Consider the following 13,885-nt stretch of genomic DNA (forward strand, 5'->3'; position numbering starts at 1 on the left):
CTAGAATTCAGCCTTTAATTTGTACTGGGCCTCGTTCCATGCCCATAGAGGAGAGCTGCATAAGTAATTTTAGGCACTTCAGGCATAGTCCAGTAACTGAAATGCAATGGAAAAGGCTCCATGCCTCTCATGAAGCCAAGTCTGTATCCACAAACTCACCCTCAACAGTATGTCAAGGCCAGCTGTGCCTGCACTGACAAAAAAACATATGCTCTGTGGAATTCCAAATGCTCTCCTGTCCCATGCTGTGAGGGGCAATTGTTCCTACCACTTGGAAACTTCTGATAGATTCAGTGGTAGCCACAATTGTGTATTCCTAAAGAAACATACAAAAGCTTGGAGCATTTACAAAAATGCTTAAAAAGTGATGAAATCAAGAATGAACCTGTTGCAATGGATGACTGTGCAAATAACAACATGGGCTGTAGACCTGAGATTGTAACTATAGTCTCTTGGTTCCTATAAAAAGCCTCAAGTCCAGCAGAGGCTGTAGAACAAAACCAAGTATTTTGAGTGAATTCACTCTGCTATGCTTGCTGAAATATTGAGGCACTCAATAGGAATAGTAGCACTACTCTAGATATTGTAGAGGAAAAAGGGAACAAACTGTAGAAGAGTGGAGTGCAAAAGGAGGGAGAGCAGACAAGAAGGAGAAGCAGTGGGATATTCCAGCACCACAGAAAATTATTCCTACCCTTCTCAGCCAAAGGGAGAACTGCAGGGATACCTGACCTGCTGATAGAGAAAAAGGCAATAGAAATAAAAGCACAACTCCAGAAACCCTCAGTAAAAGAATCGAAAGTATAGAGATAACAAGGACAGAAAAGTAGTCTCAGTAGCAAGTACACTAAATAACAAGATAAAAATCAACGACAGTGGCAGGCAGAGAGTCACAAAAGAGGCAGAATCTAATTTTAATAAGATAAACTGCATTCTTCCATTTCCTCAGCCTTTTCTTTACCAGGGAGCACCTGGTATCATGGCAGACAGGGGAAGCTTTTCTACTTTCAAACTTACCTGCCATGGGAAACTGTTTGCAAATAACTGTTTGGGAAGTGCTATTTGAAAATAAGTTAGTTAAGCACTGACTATTTTAAAATGACAGAGCAATAGAAAGGCAGAGATCAAGGGAGCAGGGAGAAGAATCCTGAGAGAAACAGAATGAGTATTTGAACTCTCTAGTAGAAATCCTGCCCTCTGTGAACATAACAATGACTTTTCCACTGGTTTCAGTGAAGCAAAGATTACAGACAACAACCTACGAAAAAAAATTGAAAAACATTCTCCAGTCAGGCTTGACAGATGCCTGTGCGAAACGATTATCCCGTAATACACAATATTCTAACCGTAACATAACAGAAGGAGCAAATATTAAACCTGTTTTAAGTATTTCAAAGGCTGTTTAGAAGAATAATTAGAATCATACAGAAACCTGTGGTTATTGACACACTAAAATAGTTCAGGACAAAGAGGTGTTGCTTAGAAACTGAATTTACAGGAAAAATTGAACATGCTCAGTGTTTTGCAAAAATCCAAGCATCATTCCTGGTCATGTACTAAAGTCAGATAACAACAAGAAGAAACAAACACATACTCATTAAAAATTAATGACATTAATTAATGTGTTAATGGTAAAACTGATGTTTTATGCACTCATGCTGAAGCCTGCATTTGTCAGAGAAAGGTGAATTAGCAACTGCCAGTTTCATTTCCCTGTGCTTTGCTTTTACAGCTGGTAGAAGCCTTGCAAAGTACTTGAAAAACTTGACCCTTCTCCAGCCTCCCCCGCATGAGTCACTCAACCTTCCTTCAGTCATTAGACTGCACTTCCTGCTGGGATCCAGCAGTAAAACAAATGAGAGACACCAGTTATGGTCACGGTGAGGGAGGTAATAAACCAGTGACAGGTATTTTTATGAAATTTAAACCTAATTCCCATATATTATACATATCGACTAAGTGCCAATCCATGGCACTCTTATGTAGAGCTCTATTTTAAAAGACATCTTGACATGCTCCAGTCCATTCCCTGTCCTGAAAGAATACTTTCCTTGTTTTTACACAAAGGCAAAATAATTTCCTGCATTTTATATGCTTCAGCAACATTACAGAAAAAAATATTAAATCACTTTATTTGTACACATATAACGACATGATTTTGATAACACTTCTAAGAGTAAATTTGAACCAAAATTTCACACATGAAGTTCCAGTCTTTCCTGTAATTATTAAATCCATGACAAATACTCCTTGAGAAGTTTGAATATTTCAGAAGTTGATTGCCAGTTCATCTTTTATACTTAGTTTCAATGATAACCTTCAGTTCTACCATGTCTTTCATATGTCTACATTTTTGGGAAACCCCACTTTCTTCCCCCAGGAAGTAAATCCCAAATGAAGCATCCATCGAGAAAAGTGATCACACCTAGCCAGACAAAATTAATAACAAATTTACCCTTTTCTGTCCATAGATCTTCCTGGTATTTTAGTTTCAAACTTGCCTAAATCTACACTGACTGTGCTTAAAGGGCTCCTCTGCCCATAAACTCCTTGGGTTCATTCCACAGTGTACACAAGAGACTCATTCCTTTAAACTTCAAGGAGTTCCCATTGCAGTGTAGAAGAGAAAAATTCGGAGATTATGGAATAATCATCTCCAAATCGATCAATTTCCCCCGAAGGTAAAAAACTGAAAGAAAGAAAAAAGTTGAACAGTTCCAGCTTGGCTTCTTGAAGGGAAAGTACCCCCAGGGCATGTTGTAGAATGATCCCGATCTCTTGCTCCTGATGCTTATTAAGAGGTCATAGATATCAGTTACACTACAGCATTCCAAAATCATAACCCCAGCTAAGGACTATGACCTCTTAGTACAAGTGCAGGGATATAAAATTAGGAATATCAAGGGTCCACACTAAGAAAGAATTTAACTCAACTATCAATAATTTTGGAAAAGCAGTTGGAATAAATGGCATAGCTGGGGTCTTGTAAAAGACAGAGGAGCTTTAGTAAAAGGCACTTCAGGTTCCAGTGTTTTCCATAGATGCAGCACCCTGATTTCTATCTGATCATTACAATGGGTTTCCACAACAGAACAGGTGTCTTTCTCAAATGGCACAATATATAGCTCAGAATTTTAATTTACCCTGGGTAAATTAAAAGATGCTTTCCCTTTGTCTTACACCAGCAACTTACTGAGTCATAGTATAGAAGCAGAAGCGAATTTGCAACCATGTCAAACAAAATATTATGCCAAGACCAAGCAGGAACAGAAATGTTTTTAAGGACCTTTCTGCTCCAACAACTCTATTTTTTCCTAAAAAGTGGGGTTTTAGACCCTCCAGATGACGCTTAAAAGGATAAACAAAGCCCATATGGGTGGTGTGTTAGTGAACTACCACACTGCCTGGAAGCCTTAACGCTCTACAGTTGATTGTATAAACACGAATTAAGGTTATTCTGCAACTGTATTAAGCGAAGTGTTTAAGAGCTGTGGGGCATTTTGTTACATTTGGCTTTCAAGCTATGAATTTAACTACTGAACATATAAGTAATGATAATCTGTTGTACCTCCCATTTCGTTCATTTCAGAATGGTAATTAAAGTAAGCGCCAATAATAAAAACAGCAAGTATTTCAAGAAAATTATTTTAGAAGGTGCAGGAAATTCACCACTTAAAAAGGCTAATTTGTCATGGCAACAAGACCCATTTTGTAACACACTGACAATTTAAAATAAATATTCCAGTAAAATAGAAGCATAAAATAAACAACAGGTATTTACTCCAAGGTAGCTGATTCTCTGAAACACTGATTCAGTATGGACTGTAGGTGTATATACATATATACAGGCAAGACAATCATTATTTCATTTTTAATAGTGTGTCTATTAGAATCATACACATGAATTCCCTTTGTACTGGGTAAAGGTCAGGGTAGCTATGACCCTGTATCAGCAGCAGCTTTACAATTCAAAGCCTGTATTGCTGAGGACTGTGAAAAATAAGACAAGCTTGGCCACAGGATCCATATTGATTACAACAGTAATTGGAAGGAACATAGTTATCATAGGGTAAGTAATGACTATTTTTTCTTCTTCACATATGTGCCAGTGTTGATGATTCCCCTGCCCCCCTCTGGTCCTTTCCCTGCAGGCAACCATCTTCCTTGGACAACGAGAATTAGGAATTTCAGCTGCATAGATCAAATAGTGATTATAGTACTGCTTTCCCAAAACTGGAATGAGCACTGATGGTTGCGTCCTGCACAGAATGCCTGATAAAGGTCAGTGGATTACCTCATGTCATCACCTGGCAGATCTCAGAAATTGGACCCTCTTCTCAAGCAGGCAGGAGATGTCACTTGAACACTCAGAGAGCAAGGTTACTTTTCAATGGGAAAGTCAAAGTAGCCAAACACTAATGCAGAGAGATACCCTGTACTGCCCATTTGGAAATGCTGTGAGGAAACGGCTTGACCTTTAGAACACCCAGCAGTGGCTATAAATAAATGGAACAACAGACTGTCACTGTAATAAAGCAAAGTTCTGGATCTAGCCAGGGCTGATTTTCAAGAGTGTGCCAGGGAGGCATTTGAACTAACTCTGAAAAAGCCAGGGAGCTGGCCAAGTCAGTGCTTCGAAACAAGAGCAGTGATGTAGGGCTAGCTTGGAAACCACAAAATATCAAAGCTAAAAGAGGAACAATTTATGACATTATCATTGGTCGTCCCAGAACCTAATGATATTGCACTCACCCACAACAGAATGTCAGATGCTCCCAGCTGATGGTTTCGTAGCTGTATGTCAAAAAATCACCACATAGATATGCCCTCTGCTATAGCCTTGGACTGTAATTGTAAGTTGTACTGCTAAGCACAGCTTGGGAAGAAGACACTAAACCAAGTATATTGTTTATGTAAAATGCTGTTTTTCTCAGGGGAGACCTTACTGCTCTCTATAACTACCTGAAATGAGGCTGTAGCTAGGTGGGGGTCAGCCTCTTCTCCCAGGCAACAAGAGATAAGACCAGAGGAAATGGCCTGAAGCTGTGCCAGGGGAAGTTCAGGTTGAACCACAGGAAGAACTTTTTCCCGGAAAGGGTGGTTAAGCCTTGGAATGGGCTACCTAGGGAAGTGGTGGAGTCACCATCCCTGGAAACATTCAAGAAACAACTGGACATGGCACTCAGTGCTATGGTTTAGTTGACAGGTGGTGTTCACTCAAAGGCTGGACTCAATGATCTTGGAGGTCATTTCCAACCTTAATGATTCTATGATTCTAAACCAGACTCTGGGTGACAGATACATGGTCATACTTTTAACCTTTAAACCAGTGCATTGTTGCCTCCAAGAGTCACTTTTATCTTCAGTGAAACAGTTTTACTTGGGAACCTCTGAGGAAAAGTAGTGAAAATCTTGGTTCAAAAATGTGTGATGACCAAGTCCCAGGATGGCTGGATTCATGTTCCAAACAAGAATGTATGCCTTGGGTGTGTTAAGAGCAATTTGGACCAACTCTGCTACCTACTCCATTTGTGCAGTAAGGTATGGGTGGCAGCAAGACGAGCCTTGAGAGCCCCATACAAGATCTCAGATTATTTAAATGTGAAAGACAGCAGAGAGACAGTCCTACCAAGAACTAGGCTGGTAATCCCTGCACTGGGGCGGCCTACACCAAATCCCTTTGCCAATGAGAGAACTGCAGTCTCCAGCTGAGCAGTTTCTGGAGCAGAGCAGGACATCTGGGCCAGCAAGGGGGTGTCTCTGTCCATGGTACTCAGTGAGGCAATGGTGCCCTCACTGGTTCAGGGACGTGGGATCAGATCTGGTGCCTTGATGTTACGTTGGGAATTCAGGTTCCCATGGTGCAAAGTCGTTGGTGGGCACATGGTGCAGATAAACCAACCAAAATTCTTTCTAGTCTGTGCTAAGAAAATCATCAGTCTTTTTAGTGGTAGAAAATCAGGCTAGAATAAGAGGAAAATAGGAAGAGAAATTGAGGAAAAATATCAATGAAAGATACACAGGAAGCACTCAAATTCTCTTGGAAGACACCGCTAGCTTATTCTTCCACCTCCAAACAGAACAAGAGTTCTGGCACTTGCAATTAATACTCATTAACAGGTTTGCTACAGGGGTCCCCCAAGTCAAAAATAACAGTTCCATGATACAGACCATCAGCTGCTTTCTATTACAGGGGGTCACTGACAGACAACTCAGGAAGTGCTACAGGCTGCTTTTAAAACACCCAGGAGATGAAGATCTACTGGTTTCATGACTGATTAACAATCTCGAGAGCAAAGATTAATGGTTTCCAAGCAAAAGGGAAGAGGTTTATGCCTCCTTGCCCATGTTGGCTGTTCATCATGGATCCTCAAGATAAGCACAGGGATTTTGAAGAACAGTCAGAAGGCTGTGCTCTCTACTTTCACAGCTTCCAGCTGCAGCATATACAAGTTCCCTCCATATCTAAGAATCATTTTCACAGAATTTTGATACAAAACTCTAGGAACACCATTATCAAGACCTTCATCAATCCTCCACAGGAGCATGAAGTTTTGCATATGAACGTCTATATGGCAGACTCTCTATAGCCTTGGACATTCAGTACTGCATATAAATCTTCCATCCACATCCAGTGAGAGGCTTTACATTGCTCTTTGAATTAAAAATCTAAATCTTTGGAGGCAGAGGCTGTAATTACCACCCTATTCCCCTTTTCCTCCAAATATCAAGGATTTGGAGTTGCAGATACAGGTCCTGGACCAAAAAATAATGAAAGGATGTGAAGCTACAAATTGCAAACTACCATGTGTGTTGGCTGGGACAAGAAACTGGAGGTGAGCATCTGCTTTCCACTATCTGTCAAACAGAATATCATGTTGTGGAAAAGAAGTCAGAAGTTTGTGGTTAGAATCAAATGGAAAAGTAGAAGTATGTCTCTCTAATACAGCAACTGGGAAGCCCTCTAAGGAAAGAGAGGCCTGAGCTCAAGTCCCCTGTCCAAACACTGTTTGTCTTTTATTCAATAACTGTTTAATGTAAAATCCATATGCAGTCCTTGGTGCAGGAATTCTCTAGAGAAAAAGAGTGACTCTCTCAAGTGAAGTAACTGTACTTGGCAAACAGTGCCTGGCAGTGTGCCACCAACTGCAATGAAGCAGATGAATATGCTTTTGGTGCATCATATATTTAACTTCTTAGGGTCCTTGTCCTCAGAAACACTTTGATCAAGCTCTGATTTTTCTCTGTGATGCTGAATTGACCAAGGAGCCTTGCCATATATCTTTTCTCCACAAATGCAGAGGAAACTGAAAAAATAATGACAAGAAATATAATATATTTGGCCAGAATTCTTTTGCTAGCAGGAAGAACCGTTCTAGCTAGGATATCAAAGCATGGTAACACCAAGTGTTCACAAGATTTATCTTGTAGTCTCACTGTGCACAGCATACATCCTTTGGGCCAAAATCCTCTGGATAGTTTTCAAGCGTTCTAGTGAAGGACATGGTCCTGATGTTTCCAACTCATTCAAAAAGATAAAAGATTCCTGAGCACTAGGAAGAAAAGGAAAAGAAAAAGAAAAGGAAAAGGGAAAAAGAAAAGGAAAAGGAAAGAGGAGGGGAGGGGAGGGGAGGGGAGGGGAGGGGAGGGGAGGGGAGGGGAGGGAAGGGAAGGGAAGGGAAGGGAAGGGAAGGGAAGGGAAGGGAAGGGAAGGGAAGGGAAGGGAAGGGAAGGGAAGGGAAGGGAAGGGAAGGGAAGGGAAGGGAAGGGAAGGGAAGGGAAGGGAAGGGAAGGGAAGGGAAGGGAAGGGAAGGGAAGGGAAGGGAAGGGAAGGGAAGGGAAGGGAAGGGAAGGGAAGGGAAGGGAAGGGAAGGGAAGGGAAGGGAAGGGAAGGGAAGGGAAGGGAAGGGAAGGGAAGGGAAGGGAAGGGAAGGGAAGGGAAGGGAAGGGAAGGGAAGGGAAGGGAAGGAAGGGAAGGGAAGGGAAGGGAAGGGAAGGGAAGGGAAGGGAAGGGAAGGGAAGGGAAGGGAAGGGAAGGGAAGGGAAGGAAAGGGAAGGAAAGGAAAGGAAAGGAAAGGAAAGGAAAGGAAAGGAAAGGAAAGGAAAGGAAAGGAAAGGAAAGGAAAGGAAAGGAAAGGAAAGGAAAGGAAAGGAAAGGAAAGGAAAGGAAAGGAAAGGAAAGGAAAGGAAAGGAAAGGAAAGGAAAGAAATAAGAGAAGGAAACCATTACAGTGGAATCTCCATTGCCTCCTGGTTTGCTAAGTCTCTGATCATTCATGGTGCATGTTCATTCATTTCTATCTGTGAAGCTGTTAGGTAGCACAAGCTCTCATATGTAGATAGGAAAGTAGGTGTTTCTCAGGATGATGATGAAAATTAATTTTGGTCATAATTAGAAAAACAGAAATACTAACTTATCTAGGAATTCCCACTCTTGTGATACTCCAGTGCTGATGGAGACCAGCACTCTGAACAATGGGTCCCTAATACAGCCCTGGAATTCTTTTCAGATGGCATCAGAAAGGAATCTCTGGGCAAGGCTAGAGGGCAGGACTGCATCTCTTCATTGGCAGGGGAAACACAACTGAGCTGTAACCTTTTCAACATCAGAAACAGCTTAGGTGATAACAGGAACAGCTATCACCTCTACCTGACACACTTACTCAACTTGTCAGAGCTCTAGAACTAAGCTAGAGCCCAAAGCAGAAAACGGAGTCTACCTAACCACCTGAAGGTAGAATAAATATCCCCAGTGGAGAAATACCTCATGTATTTCCCTCAGATACCTCATACCTCATCTTTTCCCTCAGAACACTCTTAGCCTTGAAGCTGTGACTGCATATGATCCAGTAGTCTGCTTTCAGGCAAGTTTTATAGCCTGTGATGCCAACAGGGCTAGTAGGGAAGTCCTGTAACATGGGTCTACTCGTGTTCAGGTGGAGCATGGCAGATTGTGTGCCAGCATGTCCACTGCTCCTGAGTTATTCAGCAGCTCAGCCAACTAGATTGTTCACTGCATGTTTATGCTCCTTGTTCTAGTATTACTCTGGTTATGGCTGAGATTCCTGATGCCAGGTGACCTACAGGATCTAATAGGGTACCAAGCTTGAGCTGGATACCTCTGCACGCAGAGCCAGCCAGTGGAGAGGCAGTTCTCACACAGACATGGGAGACTTCATAAAGCAGCATCCCTGAGGACTGAAAGGGAAAATAAACAGCACAAAGCACTGTGCAGGGAAAGGGGATTATAAATCAAGCTGGAGACAATAAAAGAAAGTGTCTGACACATTGTGTCCTACCAACAGCATATATGGCTGCAATGCAAAAGGTTAAGTGTCCTTTCCTGATGGCAGAAGAGGAGAGAAGGTGCAGTTGAGGGTTTCTCAGTAGTGCACCATATTTGATCCTGCCTTCAAATTCCTCCAGTGAGATCCAAACTGACATCAGGCTCATAGCCATGCTAATTGGACCCTTTGCTTATAAACACAACATAGAGGATGACAATGTGCAAGTGGCTTGAGTTATTAAATTAAATGCTGCAGGAAGAATGCAGTGTGAAAAGCATTAACATCAGAGAGAAGCACTATTAAATCCATATTTTCATTGCCAATCTTTTGTAATGACTAAATGAATATAGTTCAGCATCTTATCTATCCTTGGTTACAAATATTGCAAAGAATTTTTTGGAACTTTTCTCCCCATTTATCCATTATCTGTATTCCACAAACATCACAGGAATTGTCAGCAATTAACATAAATAAATCATCACCTTTTCAGAGAAAGCTTCAGTACAAGAATTTCAGATGGCAGCAAAAAATATTACTAAATAGCTCATGAAGGGCCTCTTCCATCCCCCACTGAAGTCAATGGGAATCTTTTCACTGACTTCAATGGACACTGGATCAGACCCAAATTGAAAAGATCAATAGCGCACACATTAGGATAAAAGAGCAGCTATGCCCTCCTCCAGAAAAAAGAACATGAGTTCAATTCAAACAACAGATTACAGAAAGGAACCAGTTGGGGAGGCCTTTTTTTCCTCCTTTGAAAAAATCTGCAAGAGAACAGCAATTCAAGATCCTGAGAGCTGAATCTCACAGAGTTGTAAGTAACTCTCATCTTCCACTGTCCTCTGAATAGGTGGGGGTGACTGACACTTTGAGAGATTGGGAGCACTGTTTAATAAACCAGCTCCCTTCTCCTCATTCCCGTCTTTGGTTGAGAGTACAGAATGAAGATTCAAAAAAGCAATTTTACTCCTTCCACTGAACTGTCAAAACTTCAGAGAAACACATCTGATACTTTCAAATGCAAAAACTAGAAGCCAGAGTATCAGTTTGAGAACCTTACTTGGCAGGCCCAATTCTCAAGCATGTTACAAGGTTGGTAAAACTAGGGGCAGTGAAGACACTGTGACACAAAAATGTCATGTTTCATATTCGGGGTTTTACTAGAGGGTTGCCTTAAGCCATTGTGTTTTCATCGTGTTTGTTCCATCAACATAACTGTTGATTTTACCCAATATAACTGAATGGAAAAAGACCATACAACTGGACCAATATGCACAGTTCTTAAATTCTCGCAGTGCCACTCCCTATGCATCTCACAGAGCATCTCAGTTAAGCTCAGTAAAACCCAGACAAGCTGCAGCAGCTGGCTCAGCCAACTGAAGAAAAGGATTTCGAGGGCTTCACAACTTAAATGTGGCGTTCAAAGGATGGTGGCCCTGGCATTTTTACATAATGGACATCTTAGGTAACTCTTCCCTGCCTGAGACTCAGACTGGAAAAATCTCATCAAGGCAGATGATACACTCTGCCCTCCTCCAGAGAGGACATAGTTGATCCAAACAGCAAAATACAGTAGAAAAAAGTAAATTTTTTAAGCCTCTTCCTTTTTATTGACAACTTAGTGACAGACATGTTTGTAGACTTATTAGTTGACACCTTAGAGTGTCTTCTAATTTCAGTGGGACTCCTCCAAAATGAGACAATCAGAGCAACTGTATTCATCCCTGTTTCATCAGAGGACTGTGATGAGAAAGGGAGGAGCAACCAGACCTTCTTGATAACACTTTCTTTAAAAAACCTTTGAGCATGGCACCCAAAGGTGCTTGTGGAAGAGAAAGACAAAAGTCCAGGGAGCTTGACTAAAATACCAAAAACAATCCTTGTTTTTGTCAAATATATATTGTGTTTCAGAAAAGAAAGGCTTCTTTCTGTCAACTGTTTGTCACAGATTATCTAAAAAGAATCTCATCCAGTGAGGTTGTTTTGACTGTTGTGTCCTTCGTGTGAGGTCACACATGCACCCTAGGACCCTGCATTGAATCTACCTCACTAACAACCGGTTAAGTATTTTTTTGCTTAACAAGAAATCCTTAACTCCAGCCACGTCATTCAGGCCCCTTTTTCAACTCTAAGGGTGTATTTAGGTCATTTATATTTAGAAACAGAGGACAGTTGGCTTTTTGTCAACTTTGTACTCCAGAAGGGTGTGTAGTTTCAGTTTTTGTTCACTTCATTAGCTTTCAAACAGCCTGGTCTGTACCCATTCACTATCACAAGTTTCCTTGAAAGAGAAGCAAAGATATTTTTAGGAACTTAAAAAATTTCCTTCAAGATTCATTTTTATTTCCCCATCCTCTGCTATCATCTGTGTATTCCTATCTTCACACATGCACATCAGCATCTTTAATTTCATTCTCATTTAGCAACACAGCTCTCAGCAAGAACTGCTGTGTTCAGGAGCAGTGGTCCAGGATTCTTCCTATTTACTGCTCCCCTCACCTGCTTTTCTTCAGTTTCTTAACCCAACTGTTCAAGCACTGTTCAGTGCATTCTGCTTGCAGCTTTAAAGCAGAGAAAACACTTGGTAGGAGAGGGCAGCAACTAACTAACTAACCAGAAAGGAGAGACAGCTGTATCAGAACAAGGTAAAAAACCCACAGGGATGAATTAATGGGATCTGATACAGTGAAGGGGAGAGCCAGGGGACTTGGGCAGAGTGAGTGCTTTCTGGGAGAGGAAAGGAAGAGACAAGTTAAGCCACTAATTTTTCAACACAGAAAGAGAAAAAGAAAAAAGAGAAGTATGAAGAAAAGGAGAGAAAAATGTTTGTTATTTCAAGTCAAGAGAGAATATCCATACTGCCAGAAATCATGATCACTGTAGAAAAATACATTCTGGAAGTTTGTAGGAATGATTAGAAAATGATTGAATTGATTGTATCTCAAGTCAGAAATACATTTTACAGGCAAGAAAAGGCAAAGCAGTATATTAATAAAAGTAAATACTTCTTGCTGCAGCAGATTTTCATCTTCCATAATTTGAAGTGAGGATTAACATAATTTGACAGATCCACATTACTTCCTCAACCTTTTTCCATTCCTGCCCACTTACTCCTCTTCTGCTCGTCATCTTTTCATCCTCAAGAGTGGTACTGCTATCTGACTTTTATGTCCCATTCTGGCAGGACTTAGCCTATGGACCTATTGGAACCAAAACTCAGGAAGCTCTCCAAACATGAGCACACACAGACACTTTCTAAAAGCCCAAATGGAAAGGGAATATTCTCACTTACAAAGTCATATTAAAGAAAGGTTTTTAACAAAACTCCACTACATAATAAGTACATTTTACACTGTACAGGCTAAAAATAAATCACTAATTAAAAATACAAGTGCCTTTCTCTTGATACTGAGCCTGTTTGGACCTACAGTGTGTACCATAAAAAAGCCTACTATATTTAAATTCAGTAGATTTCACATAGTTTTCTCAGTAAGGGGGTTCTCTACAATAATTTCAAAGAGGAATATAGGTGGTAGACAGGTCCATTCACTCAGCTCTACTTAATCCAGTAGTATCTGAGCAGCACTCAGTTCTGCCCCTTCACTGAAGCCAAGATCTTATTTTCCCCTCTAACAATTTGCTTAATTCCTCTCAACTTTCAGTTACTGATTATTGTATAGTCATTTGTAGTTAACAGATTAGAGTAACACAACATCCAGCTCAGATCTGCAACAGGCCATTGTGCAAATTCATTCTTTATGTGACATTATGCCACTTAAGCCTCACTTACAAATGCCCTCTGAATTTACAAGTGACATAGCAAAATACACGTAGAAGCAAAGCATGGAAAGCTGTACTATATGCATCTAGAAAACACACACAGCAGTCATATATCCTTTGATATTAAGGAAATTTATAATGCTCCATTTACAGTATAATCCTGTCCCAAAATCTGTTTATAAAGGTCTCCACCAAGCACTCAAGTGCAGGAATAAAATAACTGAAAAAGGAGGGGGTATCAGAAGCAGAGGATGGGAATCAGAAATAGAGCAGTGCACAAAGACACAAAGTGATAAGTATTGTTTACCTGTCAGTTGACATTGATTAATCTTGTGTTCTGTGATATCGCTCAGTGACTCAAACACCTGGAGGCAGCTGTCACAGCTGTGCACAGCTTCTTCTTCTAACTCCTCCCCTTCATCCGGCCTTTTCTTACAGTCTAGCACATCTCCATCTTCTGCCTTGTCTTCTAGTTTACAGTTAGGGTCTGAAAGAAAATCAAGACTGTGATGTCAGGCGTGTAAGAAGAGAACATTCAAGAAGAAAAAAAATCAAAATAGGTTGTTGTACTAAGGATGAGAAGAAAACTATTTGGCATGAGCGCACACTGTAGAATTTATTGCTAAATAAGCAAGAGAGGCTTTTTTCCTTTCTTTTTTTTCTAATCTCAATGAAAAGCAAATTTCCCTTCTACTCCCACAAATGCAGCTCCGTTTCTCACTCAGGTTATTCTTCCATGCTTCAGTGTTAGGATTGTCAATTTTATCACAGCTATTGAAGCCGTTTTGATCATCATAAGAAAGGATAAACCACCT

At 40.8% G+C, this 13,885-nt stretch overlaps 1 protein-coding gene across 18 annotated transcripts in view; it reads right to left on the minus strand.

The window, feature by feature from the left end:
• Positions 1-13,885, minus strand: part of ZNF521 (zinc finger protein 521) — a 231,050-nt gene that overhangs the window by 193,128 nt on the left and 24,037 nt on the right. For all 18 annotated transcript variants that reach the window (XM_038128658.1, XM_038128657.1, XM_038128655.1 and 15 more), the window contains one exon: positions 13,378-13,557. Coding sequence is in view for 14 of the 18 variants with exons in the window: in XM_038128655.1 (XP_037984583.1) it covers positions 13,378-13,557 (180 nt within the window). In the remaining 4 variants the exon portion in view is untranslated. The remainder of the gene's footprint in view (positions 1-13,377; positions 13,558-13,885) is intronic.

Source organism: Motacilla alba, chromosome 2 (genome assembly GCF_015832195.1).
Source record: "Motacilla alba alba isolate MOTALB_02 chromosome 2, Motacilla_alba_V1.0_pri, whole genome shotgun sequence".
Taxonomy (NCBI): Eukaryota; Metazoa; Chordata; class Aves; order Passeriformes; family Motacillidae; genus Motacilla; species Motacilla alba.